Source organism: Cydia pomonella, chromosome 15 (genome assembly GCF_033807575.1).
Source record: "Cydia pomonella isolate Wapato2018A chromosome 15, ilCydPomo1, whole genome shotgun sequence".
NCBI lineage: Eukaryota > Metazoa > Arthropoda > Insecta > Lepidoptera > Tortricidae > Cydia > Cydia pomonella.
The window spans coordinates 5,332,909-5,356,909 of record NC_084717.1 but is presented as its reverse complement, the minus strand read 5'-3'; the positions used below and the strand labels follow the sequence as shown (position 1 = coordinate 5,356,909).

The window sequence follows — 24,001 nt, the reverse complement described above, 5'->3', positions numbered from 1 at the left end:
TAGTTACTCTTCCGTCACAATAAGCTAAACTGGAGCTTAAAGTATAGTAAATTGTTAACCAAGGGATGAAACGGTACCTTTCACGTGAGTTAAACAAATAGGCAAATTTGCATAATCAGTACCTAATTAAAGTATGTCTTTTTACTATGAAGGGGAAACTTTTTGCGATAACTCAAAAACAGCTAAACTGATCATGTCCGCTATAGTTTTCATTTAATGTCTTTCTTAAGCTCTACTTCCACGATTTTTTAAATTTTTTTTGGACCTATGGTTCAAAAGTTAGAGGGGGGGGACACATTTTTTTTTCTTTCGGAGCGATTATCTCCGAATATTTTCTTTTAATCAAAAAATGTTTGTTGAAGACCCCTATTAGTTTTGAAATACCTTTCCAACGATACCCCACACTGTAGGATTGAAGCAAAAAACAAAAATTCACCCCCACTTTACGTGTAGGGGAGGTACCCTCAAAAAAATTAAATTTTTAGATTTTATTGTACGACTTTGTCGGCTTTATTGGTTTATATATCCATGCCAAATTTCAGCATTCTAGCACTAACGATCACGGAGCAAAGCCTCGGACAGACAGACAGACAGACAGGCAGGCGGACATGGCGAAACTATAAGGGTTCCTAGTTGACTACGGAACCCTAAAAATGTTTTTATAAATACAAATGAGTTTGATTCATACTTCTTTATCCCCACCTTTTTCAAATCGGGCACGAGCAGCGCCAGCGGTCCGATCGCAAGCCATTGTTTATTAATAATGCAAGGCTCTTAGTGGGAGTTCAATGAATAGTACGCACCAAAGAGCCAATACATATTAATTTCGCAATGTTCCTTCTGGAGTAGGTCCATGAAACTTTTGTATCATGTAGAATATAAACTGGTTCATTTTTGAAAAAAAAAAATGGTGTGGTACCATGAGCCAAACTTGATATACAGGTTGATTCTTTTTTTATTTTTGTTTTTTTTTACAAGAATTTCAATGGTTAGGGGGTTAATATTTTTTTAGCACATAGCTTTTAGTCTTATTAATATTTGTACGAAATTTGAAATTCGTCACTTTCATAGTTTAGGAAAAAATAATTAAAACAGTTTTGGGGTTAATCGGGTGTTTTTCACCCCCAGGGGGTAACAGAGGGATGAAACTTTGTGCAGAGTATAACCTCCCCAAAAGGCATCGTTTGATTACAGTTTCGGCCCAAAATCGCTGGGGGCAGTTTTTCCTAGGCTATCCTGCTACACCCTTTACTTATGATTGGATTTCATGTGGATGAGGTTCTGAAACCAAACCATCGTCTCTAGTGAAATTGCAATGTTTTTTTATGGCTTCCCGCAGTTTTCTACTATAGAACACTATAGAAACAGCGATCTTAGGGCCAATCGCAAACATAAAAAATTCAAACATCGTTGACTGCCTCTCTATTACTTATGCACATTTAAGCGTCATAGATATCTTCTGACTAGTTAATTTTAATTCTTATAAGTACGCGATCAAGGCTGGCCACATACATACGGAATTTTGACTCGATTTCCATCCGCCATGTTTGAACGGGACGTCGCTATACACATTCATAGTGCTGTCTGAGGGCCTACCGCGAACCACGTTCGATGTGTTGCCTCTCTGTCGCACTCGTAAATTCGTACGTAAGTGTGACAAGGAGGCAACACGTCGAACGTGGTTCGCGGTAGCCCCTCTGCTGTGCGTTTCCGACCAGGGTAAGTCCCGTTAAAGTAAATAATAATACCATAAATTAAAACTTCCATTTGGCTCATTTTAGGAAAGAGATGCAAAAAGAACTAAATTTTATAATGGATTACCTTGCCCCGCGTTTTTTGTCAATATCGGCTAATTTCACGAATATGTCGGTTAGTTTAGACTTCAGCTCTTCATCTGGTGGCGACTCTAGTTTGAGACTTAGTTGCTTTGGCCGCACCTGAAACAATACATTTTTTTTATTGATTTTTTTTTACAGAGAACTAATACACTATGGAATTTATAATAAACAGTATTTATACAAACTAGGTACATGATACAGTCTAGAAAGGACAAACAAAACAAAAAAAAATATTGAACACATGTTTAAAATTGTATTTAATTATAGATATAGATCAAAGAATATAATACTCACTAGGAGATATAGATAGATGTTTAATTTTACTTTGAACTCTGATGACGTTTATTATTGTGACTGGAACAGCATGAGCTTACACCATAGACAAGCACAAAAGTTTGAGTCTGACAATTTCCATCGATTCGGCGACGCACGCACGCACGCCGCTGTCAAACGTTGCGAAGGAAACAAAATAGAAACAGTTTTCGCGTAATCTCAATTGAATTAAAATGAAGAAACATCAAGGGGGTCAGATGTTTAATGACCCGGTTATGGTGTCGCGGGTCAAGAACTATCTCGCGGAAAATGTGGACAAGACCTTCGTTGACGTCCGGCAAATGGCGCACACTCTGAAGGAACGGTATCGTGAATACGCTAATAGAAGCGACAGCGCTTTCCGTAAAAGCGTTGGCAGTGCTTACAAGATGGTTCTACAGAGCTACGGTCTCGACGACGCGTTTACGTCCGAAGGCTCCGAGGAGGAATCCGATTTGGAGTTGCTGGACGAAAACAACAGTGCGCTTAACAACCGTCTGCTACAAATGTACAAAATGCAAGACAAAAAGCGACCGGCAGTAACAGGAACCCGCAACAGCGGCAAATCTGGCGAACCTATCGACATCCTGAGCAGCGACGAAGACGGCTCCGCGGCGCCCAAATTGCCGAAAATCAGCGACCAAATCACAATAACACCACACATCCCCACCCGCAAGGCGAACAGCGCGGCGGCCGGCGACTCTCCGCGGGCGCAACAGAACCAAAATAGTTCTAAAAAACGTAAACCAGAGGTCAATAAACCTGCAGTACAAAAATCAAAGTCTGAAGTTGGCACATTGAAGAATGTTAAGGTTAGTTTTGAGGACATAGGTGGTATATCAGATATTATAACGCAAATATGTGATCTTGTCCTGCATATGAAGCATCCAGAAGTGTATAAAGAGTTGGGTATCAAGTCACCTAGAGGGGCATTGCTCCATGGTCCACCTGGGACAGGAAAGACCTTACTAGCACATGCTATTGCTGGTAAATTGCAATTGCCACTAGTTGCTGTGTCCGGCACAGAGTTAGTTGGGGGCATGTCTGGGGAGTCAGAAGAAAGGATCCGGGAACTCTTTGAAAGAGCTATTTCTTGTGCACCTAGTTTATTATTTATAGATGAGATTGATGCCATATGTGGTAACAGAATACATGCTCAGAAGGATATGGAAAAGCGAATGGTAGCTCAGTTACTTGCTAGCTTAGATAATGTGGGTGAAATCAATGCATCTATCTTAGTTCTTGCTGCTACTAACAACCCGGACACCTTAGATCCCGCTTTGAGAAGAGCTGGGCGTCTTGAACAAGAAATTACTCTAGGAATACCAACATTAAAAGCTAGAAAAGAAATCCTTGGTATATTATGTAAGAACATGACTCTCGGCAACGATATTGACATGAACCATCTAGCTCAAGTCACTCCTGGTTTTGTTGGTGCTGATCTGCAAGCACTTGTGAATAAGGCAAGTACTTATGCTGTAAAGAGAATTTTTATGGAAATTCGTGCAGCAGAGGATGAGGAGATTGAAAAGGAAGAGGAAAAAGAAAAAACAAAGGCCAGAGAGGAAGCAGCAGCTGCTGCTGCTGCTGCTGCCGCCACTACTATTCCTAATGGAGAGAATGAGGGTGAGGCACCCGCAGCAACGGAGAAGCCTGAAGAACCAACTGAAGCTGAGCCTAAACCGGAAATTGCGGAATCAACCACCCAAGAAGTCAATGGCGAAGTTATTGCTGTTGAACCTACTCAGCCACCTCCAGAAACTATTAAAGTAAAACAACCTCTAGACCCAATGGCCGAAGTGCTGAGTCTCCTAGAGGATAACATGCCCTACACAATTGATGAGTTAGCTGGAGTTTGTATAAGACAAGAGGACTTCCTTAAGGCACTGAAAACGACTAAGCCATGTGCTGTACGAGAAGGTATTGTTACCGTTCCAGATGTGACTTGGGAGGACGTAGGATCGCTGAATCAAGTTCGCAAAGATTTGCAGATGGCTGTATTGGCACCAGTGAAGTATCCTGAACAGCTGAAGAAGCTAGGATTATCTGCGCCGAGTGGCGTTTTGCTCTGTGGCCCGCCAGGTTGCGGTAAAACATTGCTAGCTAAAGCTGTAGCTAATGAAGCCGGAGTGAACTTTATCTCTGTGAAAGGACCAGAGCTACTGAATATGTATGTGGGTGAGAGTGAGAGGGCAGTCCGTACGTGCTTCAGACGAGCTCGAAATTCTGCGCCCTGCGTAATTTTCTTTGATGAGTTTGACGCGCTCTGTCCGAGGAGAAGTTCGCACGACAATAATGGCGCAGCGCGAGTTGTCAACCAGCTACTTACCGAAATGGACGGTATTGAGAGCCGGGAGGGGGTGTTCGTGCTTGCTGCATCTAACAGACCTGACATCATAGATCCGGCAGTGCTGCGACCGGGCCGCTTAGACCGTGTCATGTACGTTGGAATGCCGGCTAGAGAAGACAGAGTTGACATCCTACAGAAACTAACCAAAAACGGCGTTGAGCCTCAGTTAGGTCCGGATGTAGATTTGACAGTGATTGCTGGCTTAACTGAAGGTTACACAGGCGCTGATCTAGCTGGCTTAGTGAAAGCGGCCGCTACTAATTCTCTCACGACTCACATTTCCAACGGTACCCTAGATGGCGAGATATACGTAACGTTCGAGGACTTCCGAATGGCCTTGTCTAAGTGCAAGCCGTCTGTATCACCAAAGGAGCAGTTACATTACGAGAAACTGCGATTGAAATATGCTTCTGGGCCCGATGAGAAGGACATGGAGATGGAAACTGAAGCGACGAACGAAGAGTCCATGGACACCGTGTGAGAATCATTCAGACGTTGGATGATACAGACTTAGTAGTTTCTTTTAAGCCCCTTTTGCTGTGCCAAGTTGATTTTAAAAAGCATCATTATTTTATTTCTGACCGGTCTTCAGTTCCTGTCTTTATTAAGTTTTCTTTAGTAGATTTAAGATGTACCTATCCACCTAAAGGTGCTTTTAAACGGGCATTTTTCACAGCAATATCTCAACGGCAACTATTGGCACCTTAATAGCGAGCCTTCTATAGTTGCCGACCACATATATTGTCGTAAAACAATGCTCTTTTAAATGTGCCTTAGTAATCAATCGGCTCTGTATATTCTTATGTAAAAACTGTAATAAATTTTCCATTCAAAAAAGCCTCTAGTGTTTCTTTAACTTTAGTTTTAACTTATGATATGACCATGTATTTCTTAGTTTTAAACAGCATCAGAACAATTGTAAAGGGATTATTTAGCCCTAACGTATAAATACAGTGAGTGATGTAGAATAGGTAAGCTCTTAAAGCTATTTCAGAAACAAACCGGCACATTTATCTTTTGGTCGAGTAAATAAAAGGAATATTTTCTCTTATGTCTTGTTTTTCTTTTATGTTGTGTACCTATTTCTTTGATTGTTTGAAATTACATGTCATTAGCATAATCTACAAAATATGTCTACACAATTTCAGTATTCTCATTCCCGTTTGCTGGAAAAGTATACATCGTTTAACTATTCAAATGGTTACCTATCGTTTAGAAATTAGTACAATTAAGGTTACCTAGTTATTACATAGGCTGGCCCAAAAATAAGTAGACAAAGAATTTGTAGGAATAATTTTCTTACTGGTACACGTCTTTTAACAAAAACAAAACTTATATTGTTTATAATATTCTCCTTTAGCTCCGATACACAAAGACAAACGCAAGTTAAAATTTTCAACAAAATGCCAACATGTTTTTAGGCCGCCCTGTACAGTCATGTCTGAAAATGTCGATACGAACAACGTCCAAAAATACGTATACGCGACCTTATTGCCCATATATTAAGGTGTATACATATTTTTTGCACTTTATCGTCGGTCACTATTTTTTGCAGTGACCGTACAGTTGTGCAAGTCGCGGAAAAATTTCAATTACTGACCACTGTTTAATTACTGGCCACCGTAAACTAAAATTAATTATATTCACCTAGTTTACTGCACTGTAAAGCCCGACCAGAAATATATGATCATTGTCAAGAGGGCACTGTATTTCTCATGTAGAGGGTGACAGTTCAGTTTAGTGTGAAAAATGTAGTTCCAATGAAATTCCGCAATATGGCACGTGATCATATATTACTGGTCAGACTTTACCTACTTAATAGGTACGTTGGTTAAAGAAATAAAAAATCGAACAAGACCATGTCGGGCCATGGCCACGCTCAGTGTAGGGTTCCGTAGTTACCATTCGGTCAGAATAGGCTAAACGGGGGCGATTAATTAATTTATTTAAAACTAAACAACATTTGGTCAGCAACTTTTAAAAATAACTTGTATATTGATTTTAATAGTAAAAATAGTCTAGTGGCTGAACTTAACATCAGGGGACAAAGCCCACAGACTCCGTTGGTTGAGCCACCTTGAGAGAATGGACGAAGATCGGAACGTAAAAAGAGCGTGCCTGGGTCGCCTAGCAGGAGGACGTGCTATCGGACGCCCTAGGTATCGCTGGAGCGACATGGTGGAGGCGGATCTGCGCGAGCTTCGAGTCGACAATTGGCGAGAGGTCGCACAGGACCGAGAAAAGTGTCGCTGTCTTGTGTCGGAGGCCAAGTCTCATTTTGGGTCGCTGATCCAACGGAGTAAGTAAGTATATTGATTTTAAGAACGTTTTAAAGTTTATTCTAAGACGAAATGTATGGTGGATTTTGTTATGTTTCAAGTCGTCAATCAATTACACTAATGTCAGTGTACATTGATTACATTGAAGGTATTATTTATTTTGTATGAAAAATAGGAAGTCGAAACACTTCAACTTTTTTAAAAGACGCTGAACAAATGTTGGTTAGTTTGAGGAGTACAGCCTACATTTTTTTTTCTCGTGTTACAGGCCACAACCGGTACACCTTATCATTACCTTATAGACTAGCATACATATTATAAAGGACCATGGGCAGAAATGTCCCCACCCACCAACAGAAACAAAACATGTCTCATTCAATAGATCTTGGCAATCTGATGATTTGTTACTATGACGAGGATCGCCCTATGTATTGGGTTTTCTTGGAAAACTGTATTTTGTTTTTATATATTTTTCGCTCATTTAATTGAAAGTTGCAGGCAGAAGGTTATAGCAATAATGTTCCTACTATATACTATATATTTAGGCCAGACATCTTCGATTTTCCATAACAGTCCGAGACAAAAAAAAAACCCGCCAAAGGAAAAAAACGGCAAATGCAAATGAATGTCAAACCTAACTTTTATTCTAAATAGTACCCGAACGACATCTATTTCTGAATTTTCCTTATCAGAGTATTATTAGGCATACTGATTTTATTCTGCCAGCAGAACTCTTAAGTAATGTAATATTAGATGAATTTTGAGTTAACAATGTGATAAGTGATAATATGTCTAATATGTAAAGTAGTATTAGATATTGTAGATATAAAAAATATACCAAGCGAATTTTTGTTTTTCTTTTTTTAAAACACATAGTTTGTTTATTATTGCCAGTAACATAATGTTTCTATAACCTTCTGCCTGCAACTTTCAATGAAATGAGCAAAAAATATATAAAAAGAAAATACAGTTTTATAAGAAAACCCCATGCATAGGGCGATCCTCGTCATAGTAACAAATCATCAGGTTGCCAAGACCTATTGAATGAGACATGTTTTGTTTCTGTTGGTGGGTGGGGACAGTGCCCATACAAATTTGCCCATGGTCCTTTCATAAACTTAAAAAAGTAAAACCGACTTCAAAAAGGAAAAAATAAAAAATCATCCCGTTTTATACGCGCAAGCAATTGATACATTTGAAGTCGGCGCTCAGCCAAAAGTAAGTAGTATGCAACGTTGTATAAGTAGGTAAAAAAACCGGTCAAGTGCGAGTTCGTTTACCTAGCGCACCGAGGGTTCCGTACAAATTTAACTTAAGTATTATTTATTTTATTTTTTACAAATTTATAGTTTTGAGATTTTTCTCTGTATTTGTAGTGTAAGATGTTACCTACTTGCCAAATTTCATAGTTCTAGGTCAACGGGAAGTACCACATGAATTCAGTACCCCTAGTGTAACTTTGATCGACATCATAACGTGACGAACGCGTTTGCGTTAAGTCTCATTTTGTATAGGATTTTGAGGTTCCAAAACGTCCCGCTTGGCGCGCTCTTTCGAAATCCAATACAAAATGAGACTAAACGCAAACGCGTACGTCACGTTTGGAAATCGAATTTATTTACACTAGAGGTACTGATTCCCTTAAGTGTCAAAACATACGTTTATTGCGGCATAAACGGCCATATCCTTTTTTACGTTGACTTAGAAGTTTGATTTTTTCAGGAGGTCTCCGTCTTCGGCCAAAGAGCTTGAGGACTTAAATTGGGCTTGTAAAGAATATGACCTACTTGCCCAAAACATGCAAGATATCCCATATGTACGATTCCCCACTTGTACACATTGTACGAGTATGTCGCTCAGTGTCCAAATGTAAGAGTGAAAAGCGACGAAAGAGCTTGTGGACCGTCTTCCACATTGACCTTACTTCCCCAAGGCGTAGGATTGTTCGGACCGTGGTTAAATTGAAGGCAGTCCTAGTCACCTCTTCTCTCGGCACGTCCCAGTACAGCATCTCGTTAACGAATAAAATCAGGCGTTACTTTGCGTAAATCCATATTAATTAAAACACAAAATATTACTTTGCTAATCCGAGAAAAGATAACGTGCTAATCAATCAGTGCTAACCCGTTATATATATTTGCGTATTTTACATGCAATTAATGATAACTCTGTTGTGGATGGAATCATCAGAAAAAAGCGAAATAGTATGGTCAACAATATGTTGTATGCTGCACGATCCTCTGCACCGATTAAGAAATACAAACCGAGCATAACTTATGTTGGCAAATTGTCAGATGCAATTTAATTTTTTTTTTTAATTTAACGACATTCCTGTTGCCTTTCGGACAAACAACACCTGTCACTCTTTGCAATGGGAAAGATAAAATCGAGAAGCCTGGAGTTTATAAGCTAACTTGTGAGGAATGTAATAAAGTGTATGTGGGAGCATGTTGCGTCATAAAGACACAACCATCCGGAAAAATCTAATTTTGCAAAGCACTTAATAGAGAGTGGCCACGTTATATCTTTCTGAGAACCATTTCATATTTTACATGTTTGCGAGAAAGGATTGCGTTTAAGTGTTCTGGAACAGTTAGAAATAATTAGGTATAACAATAGGGGGATGATTCTTAACGAACAGATGAATGTTGCGTCGTCGCCGTTATTACGATTTTTTTCATCTAACTTGCGCTTGCACAGTAGAGGCCAAGGTACGAGTATAAATATGGCCGACCATTCTAGACAGCTCATTCAGTCGTCGGACTTCGGACCGTCAACATCTCCTGAAGATGCCTCGTAGAGAGGCGAAACACGTGTCGAATTTTGTACTTTCGGTGGTGGATTGTTATATTTATTTTCGCGGTGGGAGGGTGGGAACATTAATTGCATGTAAAAATACGCAAGTAAGTATAACAGGTTAGCACTGATTCACTAGCACGTTATTTTTTCGCGGATTAGTAAAGTAATATTTTGTGTTTTTTATCAGCATCTCGTTGGTGATCTTATACTCCGCCCCGTTCTTGGAGTGGAAAACCACGGTCCTGGTGAAGGTTAGGTAGTTATAATTATGTTCCTTACCATGGTAACGTTGAAGGAAGTCCTAGTGACCTCTTCTCTCGGCACGTCCCAGTACAGCATCTCGTTGGTGATCTTATACTCCGCCCCGTTCTTGGAGTGCAGCACCACGTTCCTGGTGAAGGTTAGGAGGCGTTCGTCTTCGGCTAAAGACTTGGCTGCGAGCTTGAGGACCAGGTTACTTCGAATTTGGCTTCTAAAGAACGTGACCTATTTACTACTTACTCAAAAGATGTAAGATGTCCCTTAAAGTATATGTGTTCAAATACCAAATCCAAAAGAGGGTCCATGGCTATGATAAGTAATACATACCTCGCAGCACGTCAGTTGCTCCGAGAAGATGGCATGTGCAATTGTGCCGAAATATCAGGCACTCATGAAAACAAATATACATGGAATGAAAATAGAAAGTTATATGTTGCTTACCGTGGTAATATTGAAGGCAGTCCTAGTGACCTCTTCTCTCGGCACGTCCCAGTACAGCATCTCGTTGGTGATCTTATACTCCGCCCCGTTTTTAGAGTGCAGCACCACGGTCCTGGTGAAGGTCAGGAGGTGTTCGTCTTCGGCTAAAGACTTGGCTGTGAGCTTGAGCACGCCACCGAGGCGGAGGATCGTTGTGAAGTCCTGTTGAAAATCAGAGTAAGAGGAAAGGTGACGACCTGTTCTCCATACAAACTTAGTCCCTATTTTCCTCTCTGGATTTTGACATTATCGAAAATATTTTCATAAAATTTGATGCAGGTATATTAACCATAGCTTAACCCTTTTAAGTAAATGTATGGAATTAGTTTTTCGCTCTTAAACAAAAATCTAAAAAATTAATTAAAACGTGTAAAACTATTTTCCATAATGTCAATATCCAGGGAGGAAAATGGGGACTACGTTTGTATCGAGAAGGGGTCGTCGACTATCGTCTTAATCATCAGTGGGGTACTTTAAGAATTAAAGTTTTTAGAAGGATAGACGGTTCTAGGTTTACTTTCTTCTTTTACTTCGGTTGAATTCTAGTCTTCACATTGAACACTGGATCCTATAACATCATGCACATCTAAAATTATGTCATAATTGACATAATTGTAGATGTGCATGTGGGACATTTCTGTTTTTCGATGATAACTTTTTACAGTGCAAACAAAAATCGATGAAATTTTATAACCATATTGGGAATCTTTTAAGGATTATCCCTCCCGAATTTTAAGACTGTTAAAACAAACAAAAAAATCGTAAAAAAAGTTTTAGCGTGACTTACGTCATGATGTATGACGTCGACGGAGATGGTGTATCTGTCGTGCTCGATGTCGGGCCACTTGCAGATGAGCGAGGTGATGGAGCCGGCGCCCACTACGCTGTCCTTTTCTCCTTCTTCGAGGCTCCGGGCGCGGAGGAACAGGTTCCGGAAGTACCGGAACGCAGTGCCGTAACCTGTTGATGAGAAGTTTTGAATTTTAGTCGTGTTTTTTTAACAACGCTAATTTAGTAATTGTTTTTGATCGAATTGCCAATTTATTGTCCCGTCGCGGGTTTTAGAATGATGTTTCATCGTAAAAAGGTCAGTTGTCACAAAAATCTCACAAACAATCAATACTCACGTAATTTATATCTAAACGTGATAGTCAAGACAGCGTCTTTGTCATATAAGTCCTCGATGGCGGCTCTGTCGTCGTAAGCCGCCTCGAGCAGGGGGAAGAACGTTTCTAGGAACTTCTCGACGACGGCCGCCGCGGCCTCCGGGCAGTAGTTGCGTTTCATTGATGGCAGGTCACCTTTTAGAGTGATACGGACGCCATCCTATGGGAAAAAAATAAAAAAGTTTACTAAACAGTTTAAAATCATATGTATCCACCATAGTGCATCATAATGTGCGAAACTGTGCTATTAATTAGGTACAATAAGCCCAAAGGCGGTTACGATACAATGCTTCAATATGGTGTCCGTTGATAATTTTATGGTTTTCGCCAGGAGAACAAATACACGAGTTACTGAATTACCCCGAAGGCACTATAGGTAGGTAATGCCTATTATTTGAAGAGCTTCCTTGACTCCTGAAATACCCCAATAACACATCCTGACTAGGTCGGATCAAGGGAAAATGTATTTTATTAAAGCGACGGATGGGTGTATTCCCATTTGTCTCCGCCGTATGGGAATACATCGGCAGATGTAGTTATTTAACTATTAGTTTGTATGAAAAATAGAAAATATCACGACTTTGAAAACTATCTGATGCCATTTCGTTTCCGAACGGAAGTTCAACTCGAACACTACGTAGGTACAAACATAGAGTATTCATTCAAGGTGAAATTGTCCAAAAAATGTGGAACGCTTCACGATTTTGCGTGTCATCCTTGCGCAGGGGCCATGCTAATCTTCTCTGTATCGTTCCAATTTTAGTATATGTACTGCCGAAGCAAGTACACTTAACATGGACATTAACTTCTATATATAGTAACAGACATCCAAAACTTCGTAAGCGCGAGTTACGACTTACCGTTTTAAAATATGTAAATATCAATATATCGGAATTGTATGCTATAAAATAGGAAGTATATCTTCATAGCTATCAATACACAATTTATTCATTGAATTAAATAATAATTTGTTGAAAATTTTAACAAAACCGTAATAATTTCAGTGTTTGGTGACAGTGGCGCCATCTAGTGGTAGGCCGAGCAATCCAAGTTGATGACGTCAACCCTTATAGAACCCTTGTATTTAATGCTAATTACTAAGCCTTGCCAAAAGATGGCGGTAAAGTCTAAAGTTTGCTTAGATAGAGAAATAAAAATAACGATGGTTTTTGAAATAATTGTTACACTTTGGATTGATAAGTACGTCAGTGTTAAAATAAGCGCAAAAATTAATAAATATAGATACAGAAGCAACTTGATGGAATGTTACGAGTATTAGTAACATGTGACGTCATATTCAGTTGAATAATTATGCAAACTCGTTTTGGCCATGGCAATTCGAAAAACCAAGTAATATAATATGACTCACCAATCCAATCCCTACAAAAATACTACCAAACATCAAACTGTGGTTTTATCAAAATTTTCATTTATTTGTCTTCTATTGTTTATGGTGTCTAGCCTATACAGGATGTTATTTAGGCACATGCAACAATTTACGGGCTGAATATATAATTTTTTACTATAGAACCAACTCCGAAAACGCGATAAAAAAAAACGGCTGTTTCATACATTTTGGCTGTCTGATCTTGACATTTTATATGGAAGAGTAAAAAACTTTTTTGTGAAGTAGTCGCAGCACAGCGGGTTAACCTCAAGTCTGATATAAATAAACTTACCAACTCCATGACCTCATGGAACATCAGCCTAACGACCTTGACATAGTGGCCTGCATCGATGTAGTCACGGCACAGCGGGTTGCCCTCAAGTCTGAAATTAAAAATGAACAAAATTTAAATTGTTTCTGCGAGTAGGGTTCATTAAAACATTTATAAATACATAATTAACATAAATAACTACTGTAATAATAATATAACAAATGTTTAATCTCTTATCATTAATTTTGAGTTTGTTAGAATTGTCTCACTGTGTAATATTTGCCTGTTGAAAGAAAAGTACGGTCAGCGATAAAAGCTTTTATCAAAAATTATTTTTTTTGTCAAAAAACACACTAGCCACCCCACACTACCGTCTTTTAAGCGCCGGCGTCTAGATAGCGCTATAGAAAATGGCGTCGCTGCGCAGTGGCGCCAACGTTGCGTCGAGCAGCAGCCATAGAGTTGACTAGACGCCGGCGCTCGGGAGACGCTAGGGTGGCCATAACCCTGATAGCTTTTGGTCTACCTGAGCGAGCGGAGCGGTAGGTCGCGAATAGGTAGCAGTAGAGTGACTTTATCCAGGTAGTTGTGGGACAGGTCGAGACGCTTGAGGCGGGGCGTGTTCTTGTGGAGGTCGAACCCGTCGATGGAGCTGGAACAATAAATTTGTCCGATAAATGGGTGAATCAACTGTTCAGTGTCACTCGTTGCCATGATTACGATACTCTGAACAACTCTTAAGATTCATATTTTACAAGCTTTTATTTAACTTGCAACTTAACTATGTGTGTTTGTACGGGTCAAATCTTGCAAGTTAAATTTGACCCACTGCCCGGTTTCCGATGAAGCTGAAAATTTGCATACATATGTAAGCCAAGTGACGAGTGCAATAGTATGGTATCATCAAACTGATCTGATGATGGAGACAGGAGGTGGCCATTGGAACTCTGTGATAAAACAACGCAACCTAATTGTGTTTGGGGTTTTTAGAATTGTTTTGATGATTTGCCTGTGGAAAGAAAAGTACAGTCAGCGATATAAGCTTGTACCAAAAATGATTCTTTTGCCAAAAACTTATTATGGTATTTACATTTATTTGTGGTAGTTATGAGCGGGCCGATACGACGATCAAACTTTCAAGAAGAGAGCGTACGGGGGTCGAGCAGACGAATCGCCTGATGCTAAGAGATTAACGTTGCCCAAGGATACTCGCAATACTAAGTTTTAAGTGCGTTGCAGGCCTTTAAAATGGTATTAGTACACTCTTTGATAAATCGCGATTTCCATCATCAAGCTATATTTTCATCCCTATTTGTGTGTATTTGTATGTACGTTATTGCGATGGTTTAGTGCTGTTGGTATCAGGGATAACACGAATGTCGCATTCATCTCATTCGCGAATGCGAATCTGAATGTCCAGGATGCGAATATCCGAATGTGAATATGAATGTTAGGGAATATGTAGTTGTTCTTATCATTCCTAATTAGAAAAAAAAAAAATCTTTTAGTACATAAAATATATGTAACCTTAGAACGGGATGTTATAAAGTGTTGAGAAATGCTGTCTACTGGTCAAAATGCATTACTTGATAACATTTTGGGCGCACTGCCCGTACGCGAGTCGACGAGACAGGACACGACCTGCGCATATTCGCAAAACATTCGCTTGATGCGAATGTCGATGCGAATGTTTAAAATGATGCGAATATTCGTATAGGTATTAGAATATCATTTATTGAAATATAAGTACACAGTTATATAATACATACAGAGAAAGAAAGAGAAAAGAAAGACTTATAACTAACTTGTACACTGTATATAATTATACTGAAAAAGGTGAACATAATGCCAGGTCCTGCTGAAGTAGTACGCTGACGCTGGTCTTCCTGTAGGGAGCGTAGTTGCGCGCAGCTCCCAACTACAGTTAAGTTACTAAGATAACTATAATAATTAATTATTACGTCAGTAAACAACGGAGCGGCAATGAAGCAGTTGACATCAAATATATATATTTGATGTCAACTGCTTCATTATATATATATAATAGTATCGGAAGAACGTCATCGGGAGAAGGGTACATCTCTAACCTAACATTAAGTTTATTTTTAAATAACATCATTTGTATCTATATGACGAAAATTTCGTATTACACAATTCTTTTACCGAACTTTTTGTACGGGATTGTCTGCGAAGTTATCGCTTTAATTAAGATGGATAAGGTAAACCAATGGTAGATAACTTCAATATTCCATGTGATAAGTTTTAGTTTGTCTCTACATAATATGCCAATATTTTTTGATTGCAAGGCACTAAAGCGTCAAGGAGTTCGTTATGTGTAATTTATTGGATTTGTGTCCATAACAAGTGTCAGGTCTACGAGTATAACCTATTTGAAATAAAGTAAAATTAGGTACACGAACGCGAATATTCGTGACATATCTAGTTGGTACTCACGTGAGCCTGTTCCGGGACAGGTTGAGCTCGGCGAGGTGCTCCCACGTCACGGCGCTCTGCAGCTGGATCAGTTCCACCTGATTCGTAGGTCGGTTTAGAGGGAAGTACACGAAGTGGCTCACATCTAGAGAAAATATAAATAAATACTTAGAATAGGAAGTATTACTGCAATGTTCTGCCGTCAGAGCGGGCCGCACTATCACATATTGTAAACTATAGAGTAGCTTATACATACTATGCCTTAAACAGTTTTTTGGAAAGTTTTCATTATGACATTGATCTACCGCGGAACGCGAAAATCGAAATTTCGTTAGCTGCCTCTATCGCTAGAATATTTATTGTTTTCGAGGAAAATTACTGTTTAGAGACACGAACGGATTTGAATAGTCCTTAGAGCTTACTTGCAGAATAAATATTTAAACTATGAAATTTGGAATTGTGTCGCAATAAATTTCAAGTACTTACCCTTTTCGACGAGGAACTCGGTGAGATCCACGTGGTTCTCATCTGACATGATCATCAGTCTTCTGCGTAGGACGAGGCGAGGGATCAGATCTATTTGGTTCAGTCCTGTGTCTGTGAGCGATATGCTCAACGTTAGCTCGACGTCGTCCTTTAAAAAAAAGAAAATAATATTACTGTCACAATAATTAATGCAGTAAAGAAGCAAAAAGAAGACCCTGGGAGATAGTTGCACACGATTAAGCATGGCTTAAACTCCTTCACACTAGGCGAGAACTGAGACACCAGCGTGCTGTTCTCCCACCTTCGTCACCGGGCATGACATTCTCCTGCCCGCCATGCGGTCGCGGCTGCCGCTCTCGAATTGGACTTACTAGTCATTTACGTAAGTGCCGCAATGTTATGGGCGCTGTTTAAACCATCATTTAATTGATGTTAAAGGCCAATGATGAAAGAAGCAAAACGTTTGAAAAGCTTTTGAAGTATAAGAAAGAAAGTTTTTTAAAAAATCGTAGCTCTTTTTCAGACTACATTATGGGTGTTTGGTCTAGTAACATCATCGATTTGAAGCCTAATTCACACAAATAATCATAAACATAGGTTTCTAAAACGCACCTTTAAATTTTTTAACAATTTTTGCACAAAACCTAAATATATGAAAATTGCTTCTAAAAATGCGCAGTTTTATTTTTGATTGAAGTTAGTTAGTGATAAAGTTTTTTTTTTAATCGTAGCTCTTTTTCAGACCACATTATGGTTGTTGGTCTAGTAACATCATCGATTCGAAGCCTAATTCACACAAAAAATCATAAACATACATAGGTTTCTAAAACGCACCTTTAAATTTTTTAACAACTTTTGCACAAAACCTAAAAATATGAAAATTGCTTCTAAAAATGCGCAGTTTTATTTTTGATTGAAGTTAGTTAGTGATAACTTTTTTAAGCTTACAAAAAATTATAATTTAGAAACATGATGTCCGCGATCCCGGGCACGCACAGCCAATACAGCCATCTCGCTTGCATTTATGGTCAGTGAGAGTGAGAGAAGAACCTGAACCCTTAAACCCGACTAAGATTGTTATCATAAAAAAATCCTAGCGTAGCGTAGGTAGCGTGAGCTTGGTGCGACGTGCGCGGGGCGCCATGGCGTGGCGCACCAGAGGGCCTACCGCGAAAACCGAAATTCGCTAATTGCGGGGATCTTTCTCTTTTACTCCAATGAAGGCGTAATTAGAGTGACAGAGAAAGATGCCCGCAATTAGCGAGCTTCGAATAGAATAGAGTGTATCCATCTAGCTCGCGACCGCCGCGCGCCATGTTAGCGCGACCAAAGCAGGGTGGTAGCGGGACGTATGCGATACAACATTCAAGTGTCTATTGAGAAACTTTTTAAGAATAAGAATAAGAATAAGAATAAGAAACCATTTATTGCCTCACAAAATACAATGTTTCACTTAAAAAAAAAAAAATAGGCATGCGCGGCAAAAGGAACGGACTCAGCGTACGCTGCGTCAGCCATTTTATTACAAATTGATTGCGCAGCGCTGATTTTCAGTTCGTCCCCTTCACTGAACCACATTGATATGACATGCGGGTTAATGGATTTTTTGTACTGGATAACCCATTATACAAGTGTATAATTTATATTCGCATACCTATATGACATTGTCTTTGTTTATTATTGGTATCATTTGACGATCCTTTTCAAGTGAAATTTATCATATTATGTATAATTAATGAAATTAATTTATTTGGATTATCTTGCTATTATTTAAATTTAGTTCAGACGATCACAATATAGTATCTTATAAATGGAAATTAATGTAAACTGTACTGTAATCATATGTTGTGAAATAAATAAATCTAATCTAATCTATACTTCCTCGCTACCACCGCGTTGCAGTGTGACGAAACCTTTATAATCCATCAAAATACAAATTTAAACTTTTTTTTTCATTCTATATAATGTATCTTTTGTATTTTATGTCTGATTTTAAAGATGTTTTCTTAGAAAATTACTTTATAAATAAGTATAACATACCTTGCGTATGCAGAACCCGACTTTATGTATAGCAACCAACGCAGAATGGCAGCGGATGACCAGAAACCTGCATTTTTGCGAAGTAAACTCTATGAATAGAGGTATGAAGCTCTTGCCCTTCACGCATTCTAGGACTGCGTCGAGAACGTCTTCCTTCGTCCAGGTCTTTGGGTATCCTGTCACCTAAAACAAATAACGGAGTAATGTAAAAGTTGACCGTACATTGACGGTCTCCTATATAATTGTTTCTGAGTTATGGAGGTTTTCTATATATTTTTATGTATTTATCTATATATATCTATTATATGTTTACTAAGTTAGGTCATAAGTTCTGTCACAAACTTTTTGACAGATAAAATGTAATACAAAGCTTTTAATAAAAAGAGTTTGCACTGATTTGAAAACTTGTTTTATACCGATCAAAACGGAATATAATAAGTTTAAAATTTAGATCGCGTCTTTATTTACTACTTGTTTACTTTGGGATTGTCGTTAGACGGGAATACGCGGCTGGATTGTGATAAATTATACTTTACAAAAGGTAGTAAAAATCAGTGACACATTAATAAAATATGTATAATTGTTTATTTGTATGTATATTTGTAACCTACTTTATTAGAACTTTATTTTATCACCAGCATTTCGTTTTACGACAAGTCTGTACTACAGCCTTCAAACTTAGGGTTTTCAGTGACACGCAAATTTTTTACTGTCATCGTACGAGTAGGTTTGGTAAAATACGTACAGTTGCAATTTTGGCAATACCTACACACATGAATTATATATTTTAAGAAAGATAAAAGATCCAGCTTTTGTTTTATGTAGGATACAACCCTATAATAAAGAAAAATAAATACATAGGGATCAAAATCACCTTGAACAGATCCCGTACTTTTTCCGAATATTACTTAGAATTATGCGAAACTGAGACAGATAATCGCGTTAAATTATATTGTAAGTAATTCAGCATTAAATAAGCATTCAACCCATATACCGGGTGTTTCCTGAAACAGGAGCAATAAATTATACTGTAGGCTGTACTCCTCAAACTGACCAACATTTGTTCAACAACTTTGAAAAATAACTTATGTTTTGATTTTTATTACACATTGAAGTTAATTCTAAGACGCAATGTATTGCGCATTTTGTTATGTTTAAAGCGTGACAAGCAACGTCACACTTACTGATGTCAGCGTACATTGAAAATAATATTAAATTTGTATGAAAAAGTTAAAATCTATAGATTTCATAATTTTTAAAAGTTATTATTCAAAAGCTATATCGTTTTAGGAGTACAATATATGGTTTAATTATTTGCTCGTGTTACAGGAAACACCCAGTATATGAATAATAAGGGATTTACTTCTAGCTTTTTACAAGCTTTTATTTAGTTTCACCTTTCCCGCTGTCTGTCTGTAATCAAATTTTGAAAGTTAAATTTGACCCACTTCCCGGTTTCCAATGAAGCTGAAAATTTGCATACATATGTAAGTCAAGTGACAATGCAATATTATGGTACCATCGAGCTGATCTGATGATGGAGACAGGAGGTAGCCATAGGAACTCTGTGATAAAACAACGCAACCTAATTGTGTTTGGGGCTTTTAGAATTGTCTCGATGAGTATTAGTTGCCTGTGGAAAGATAGGTACAGTCAGCGATAAAAGCTCGTACCAAAAATGATTTTTTTTTGCCAAAAACTTATTTATCAATCAAAACCTTTTTACAGAACTTATGACCTGACTAAATATATATACAGTGCCAGCAATAAGCCTCATTGAGCTTACGGTGGGACTAGGTCGATTCACGTAAAGATTTTTCCACGATATTTATTTATTCAAATTATGTTTAAAGAGGTTTTTGTAATTTGTAACAATTACAATTTTCGACCGAGCGAGGTATGATGAGGTCTTAGGATCAACTAGAGGTGCCTTTTCTATTATGTTTGTTAGCCAATATCTTGAGCATTATTCACTAGTGTACATTATGTACTTGAGCATTGATTAGGAAATACAATTTTTAAGTTTCGATATGACACGGATCGACAGGTATATTCAGGGTGAACTACTTATTTAACGAATAAAAATAGTTATCTGTGTTGTGTGGGAAAAAAATGAAATTTCACTGAAACCGCTGGGATTTTGAACTTTTTGCCGGCGACAACTTTTATTATTTATCTTAAGATTAGTTTTATTCACTTTGAGATTTGGATCTTAAGTTTTATAGGTTACTTAGTTATATAATTCTATTATTTATTTCTTAATTTCGTGTTAATAAACATAAAATTAATTTATTATTAAAAAAAATAGAAAGTTGATTAAAATATGTATAGAATGTTGACTTACCACGACTTGTATAAACAGGTTGTCCTTTTCATATCCCGCCTCCATCTGTTCTTGTTCCAAAAGCATCACAGACTGAAAAAAAAAACAATATTCATCAAAATTATTAATCTCAGCGTCATTGTCAAGCGTTGGTAGCCTAGCGGGTGTAACGTGTAATCCAGATGACGGGTTCGATCTTTCCACGTAATAAAATTAATAGTGTAAAAAACACTAGAAAAACACGCTTTTATATATGTGAATCCTGATCGTGTTCAAAGTTCATTACGTGACCTTTCTCACAAGTGCAAACACGACTATGATACGATATTCCATCATGGAATGCCAGTGCCTATCTTCCGGCTTCATCATCAGACCTTGAAACCTAATCGTGGACAAAGTTCATTACAAGTCTTTTCTAACAAATCCAAACACAGCTATGATACGATGTTTCATCATGAAGTTCCAGTCATATCTTCCGGCTCCATCATCAGATCAGTTCGACAGTACCATATTATTGTATTGTCATCAGAACTACATACAGCAGCCAATTTTCATGACTCTACGATACTTGGAAGATGGTTAAATTAGTTACCTTAGATTCCATTACATAGTTAGTTACATACAGGTCGACCTAATATAAGTTTTTGGAAAAAAATTCATTTTCGGTACAAGCTTTTATCGCTGACTGTACTTTTCTTTCCTCTTAACTAATACTCATCGAGACAATTCTAAAAACCCCAAACACAATTAGGTTACGTTGTTTTATCACAGAGTTCCACCGTGGCCACCTTCTCCATCATCAGATCATCTCGATGGTACCATAATATTGCATTATCACCCGACTTACATATGTATGCAAATTTTCAGCTTCATCGGAAACCGGGAAGTGGGTCAAATTTAACTTGCAAGATTTGATTACAAACAGACAACGGTCAGGTGAAAGTAAAAATAAAAGCTTGTAATGAAAGTAAATAAAAGCTTGTAATTAAAAGCTCGTTAAAAAGTATCATTGCGTGTTTAATGATGATACTTTAAGTGTCTAGAGTAAATGTTACCTACAAATATATTAGAACTTACATCTACATAATTAATAAAAGAAACCAGCAACAATATGGTGGGTTACGTTACTCTAGTTGTGGCATGACTCACTTGCCCTTAGGAAAGGAAAAATATAAATTAAAACAAGCAAAAACCCCTGCTAAGCGAACCATGCTATTAAACATTAATACCATCATTCACAGACTTCGAGGAATTAAGAACTGGAGTCGTTTTTAAGAGCTTACCCCTCTGTCGAAAACCTCGGCTAATGGTCATACTTATTGTATGGACAAGGCGTAGCCAGCCAGTGAACTAGGAGGGGGGGGGGGGGGGACAAACGCCGCAGAGGGGCAGACATTGTATGTAAAATTTGACATGGCTATTTATACGTTTGTACAGAAAATAACAAGGGGTCTCCACTTGTTAAATCATCCAAGTTCACAGACGTTAATGCTTGATACAAATTTAATTTAGTAACTGGTGAACTTCCAATATGACTTGGAACTCCGGTTTAAGTGTAATACTCCTACGGTAGATGTCGCTAGGGTGCTTCCCTAAAAGGACCATATGGTGGAAATATTCGCTGTACATGGATGAGGTCTTGGTAGCTCAGATGGCAGAGGACTAGGCTAGTGATCCAGTGGTCATGAGTTCAAGTCTCATCCAGGACAGTAAATTTATCCACTTTTATATTTATTCTAAGGAAAAACATGAAGGGAAAGTGAACTTGTCCCAACAAGGTCTAGTTTTTCCTCTGGGTTAGAAGGTTAGATGACAATCAGTGTCGTTTTCGTTTCGTAGTGATTGATTCTGCAGAATAGAATACTTTTCTACTCGTCAAATCACTTTTTGCCGAACTGTCAAAACGATTTGCCAATATAGAATTCATATGAAAACTGTACAAGTGACGTAACGACCAAGTCATCTACTCTTTATAGTTCTATTTGATTTATTAAATAGAAATAGTGTCAAAAAATAATTGCTGTCTACGTTTTACTATTAATTTTCTAGTAGTCTAAAAATTTCACACCATGCACAATTATTTTGCAGTGAAATAATTTATTTTAAATACGGGAAACATTTATTTATTTCTTTATTGCACAAAAGAAAACCTTATAGTACAAAAGGCGGACTTAATGCCATGAGGCATTCTCTACCAGTCAACCTTTAGGCAAAGCAGAGAGATTGTGCAACATTGCTGGAAACAGCTTTATTGCAAACCGAATAGTTGCGAACTCTACAAATGTAAATCAATTTAAAAATAGACTTGACCAACTATCTAAGCTGTACAATCAGGCTAAGTAAACTATGATAGACGTAATAAAAATTCATATTCTTGGAATTACCTTGGATAACCTAGCGGAGACAGTCTTCCTAAGCTGCAGGTTCCTCTTCCACGGCCAGGAAGGCAGGTATTTCTTGACGATCTCGTCTTCGCTCTGCAGTATGTCCTTGCGGAGGTGAACCGGTACGTAGCGGAACGAGTCGTCCGTTCCGTCCACTACCTCTCTGGTAAATGAAATATTAAATATGGTGAAAACGTGGTCGGGCAAGATTATTGGGTACTTGACACATGTTGAATATTATAACAAAATTTAGTTAAATGAATAGATAATGAGCCATCCATTATAAAAAAAGTTGAATTTAAAAAAATATATTAAGTTTATAAAAAAATACAAGGCTCCGAAGTCTCAAAAAAAAATTTTTTTTTTGTCTTTGAAAAATAGAAAAGAAAATGGTACCATTCGATTCCTTACATTTTATTGAAAAATAAATTGTACGACAACTATACACATAAACGCAATATTTCAGGGTCAAAATGGCAATTTCTTTGATCTCCATACATTTAGGACAGACTTATATGATGTGACGTCACATCACCTTATCATTTTGTTAGAGGCGTTTCAATCGTCGAGTGCGAGCGTCAGACTTTAACTCTCATTTCTGACGTTTGTGTTGCTTAAATGCCATGAGTCCTATATAGACATTTGATCCCCAGGAAAATCAAGATCGTTTGACATTATTTACAAAAAAACAGTCAGTAAGCCAATTGTTGCAACAAGTATAGGGAATTCTAGTTTACAAATTGCAAAGAATTATTGAGGGAGCGTTAACGAAGGTTACCGTTTAAGCTTGGCTAAAAATGCATACAAAAGCATCCGGATGATCGCTACAGGTCGCATTTCTAAACCGAGTTACGTGAAATTTCGTGAACATGTTCGATAGTATTTTTTCTGTCATTCCATTTTTTTAGGACTTATTGGCAGTAGGGTCTATGGCGCCTAAGACCATTGTAAGTTTGCTGTTATTGAAGGTAGAGGCAAGGAACAGAATCTCCTTAGGCAGAACTGTTGCAAAAGTGTACAGCTGTCAGCTATAAATAATAGTTCCAAATCTCTCCAGAGTAGCGCTAGAGTAGCTAAGAACCTAGGCGTTATTGACGGAGTGAAGTGCGCTGTCTATGATTAGATTTTTTTGTCAAGTATTCTAGGCATTGTAGCGCCACCTATTTATGGCTTTTTGTCGGACACTTTTTAG

General features: G+C 38.0%; 2 protein-coding genes and 1 non-coding gene across 7 annotated transcripts in view; 1 reads left to right on the top strand and 2 right to left on the bottom strand.

Annotated features, from left to right (window-relative positions):
• Positions 1-24,001, bottom strand: part of LOC133525601 (uncharacterized) — a 55,518-nt gene that overhangs the window by 1,396 nt on the left and 30,121 nt on the right. For all 5 annotated transcript variants that reach the window (XM_061861910.1, XM_061861911.1, XM_061861913.1 and 2 more), the window contains 11 exons: positions 22,810-22,972; positions 20,447-20,518; positions 18,103-18,285; positions 16,063-16,210; positions 15,598-15,721; positions 13,670-13,795; positions 13,165-13,255; positions 11,447-11,645; positions 11,107-11,279; positions 10,281-10,481; positions 1,822-1,937 (listed from right to left, as the gene is read on the bottom strand). In XM_061861910.1, the coding sequence (XP_061717894.1) occupies positions 1,822-1,937; positions 10,281-10,481; positions 11,107-11,279; positions 11,447-11,645; positions 13,165-13,255; positions 13,670-13,795; positions 15,598-15,721; positions 16,063-16,210; positions 18,103-18,285; positions 20,447-20,518; positions 22,810-22,972 (1,596 nt within the window). The remainder of the gene's footprint in view (positions 1-1,821; positions 1,938-10,280; positions 10,482-11,106; positions 11,280-11,446; positions 11,646-13,164; positions 13,256-13,669; positions 13,796-15,597; positions 15,722-16,062; positions 16,211-18,102; positions 18,286-20,446; positions 20,519-22,809; positions 22,973-24,001) is intronic.
• LOC133525603 (uncharacterized) lies at positions 2,238-5,551 on the top strand. The gene has a single exon (XM_061861916.1). The coding sequence runs from the start codon at positions 2,345-2,347 to the stop codon at positions 4,979-4,981; it is 2,637 nt and encodes an 878-aa protein (XP_061717900.1). The 5' UTR covers positions 2,238-2,344; the 3' UTR covers positions 4,982-5,551.
• Positions 12,166-12,272, bottom strand: LOC133526038 (U6 spliceosomal RNA). The gene has a single exon (XR_009800671.1). It is a non-coding gene; the product is annotated as a U6 spliceosomal RNA (small nuclear RNA).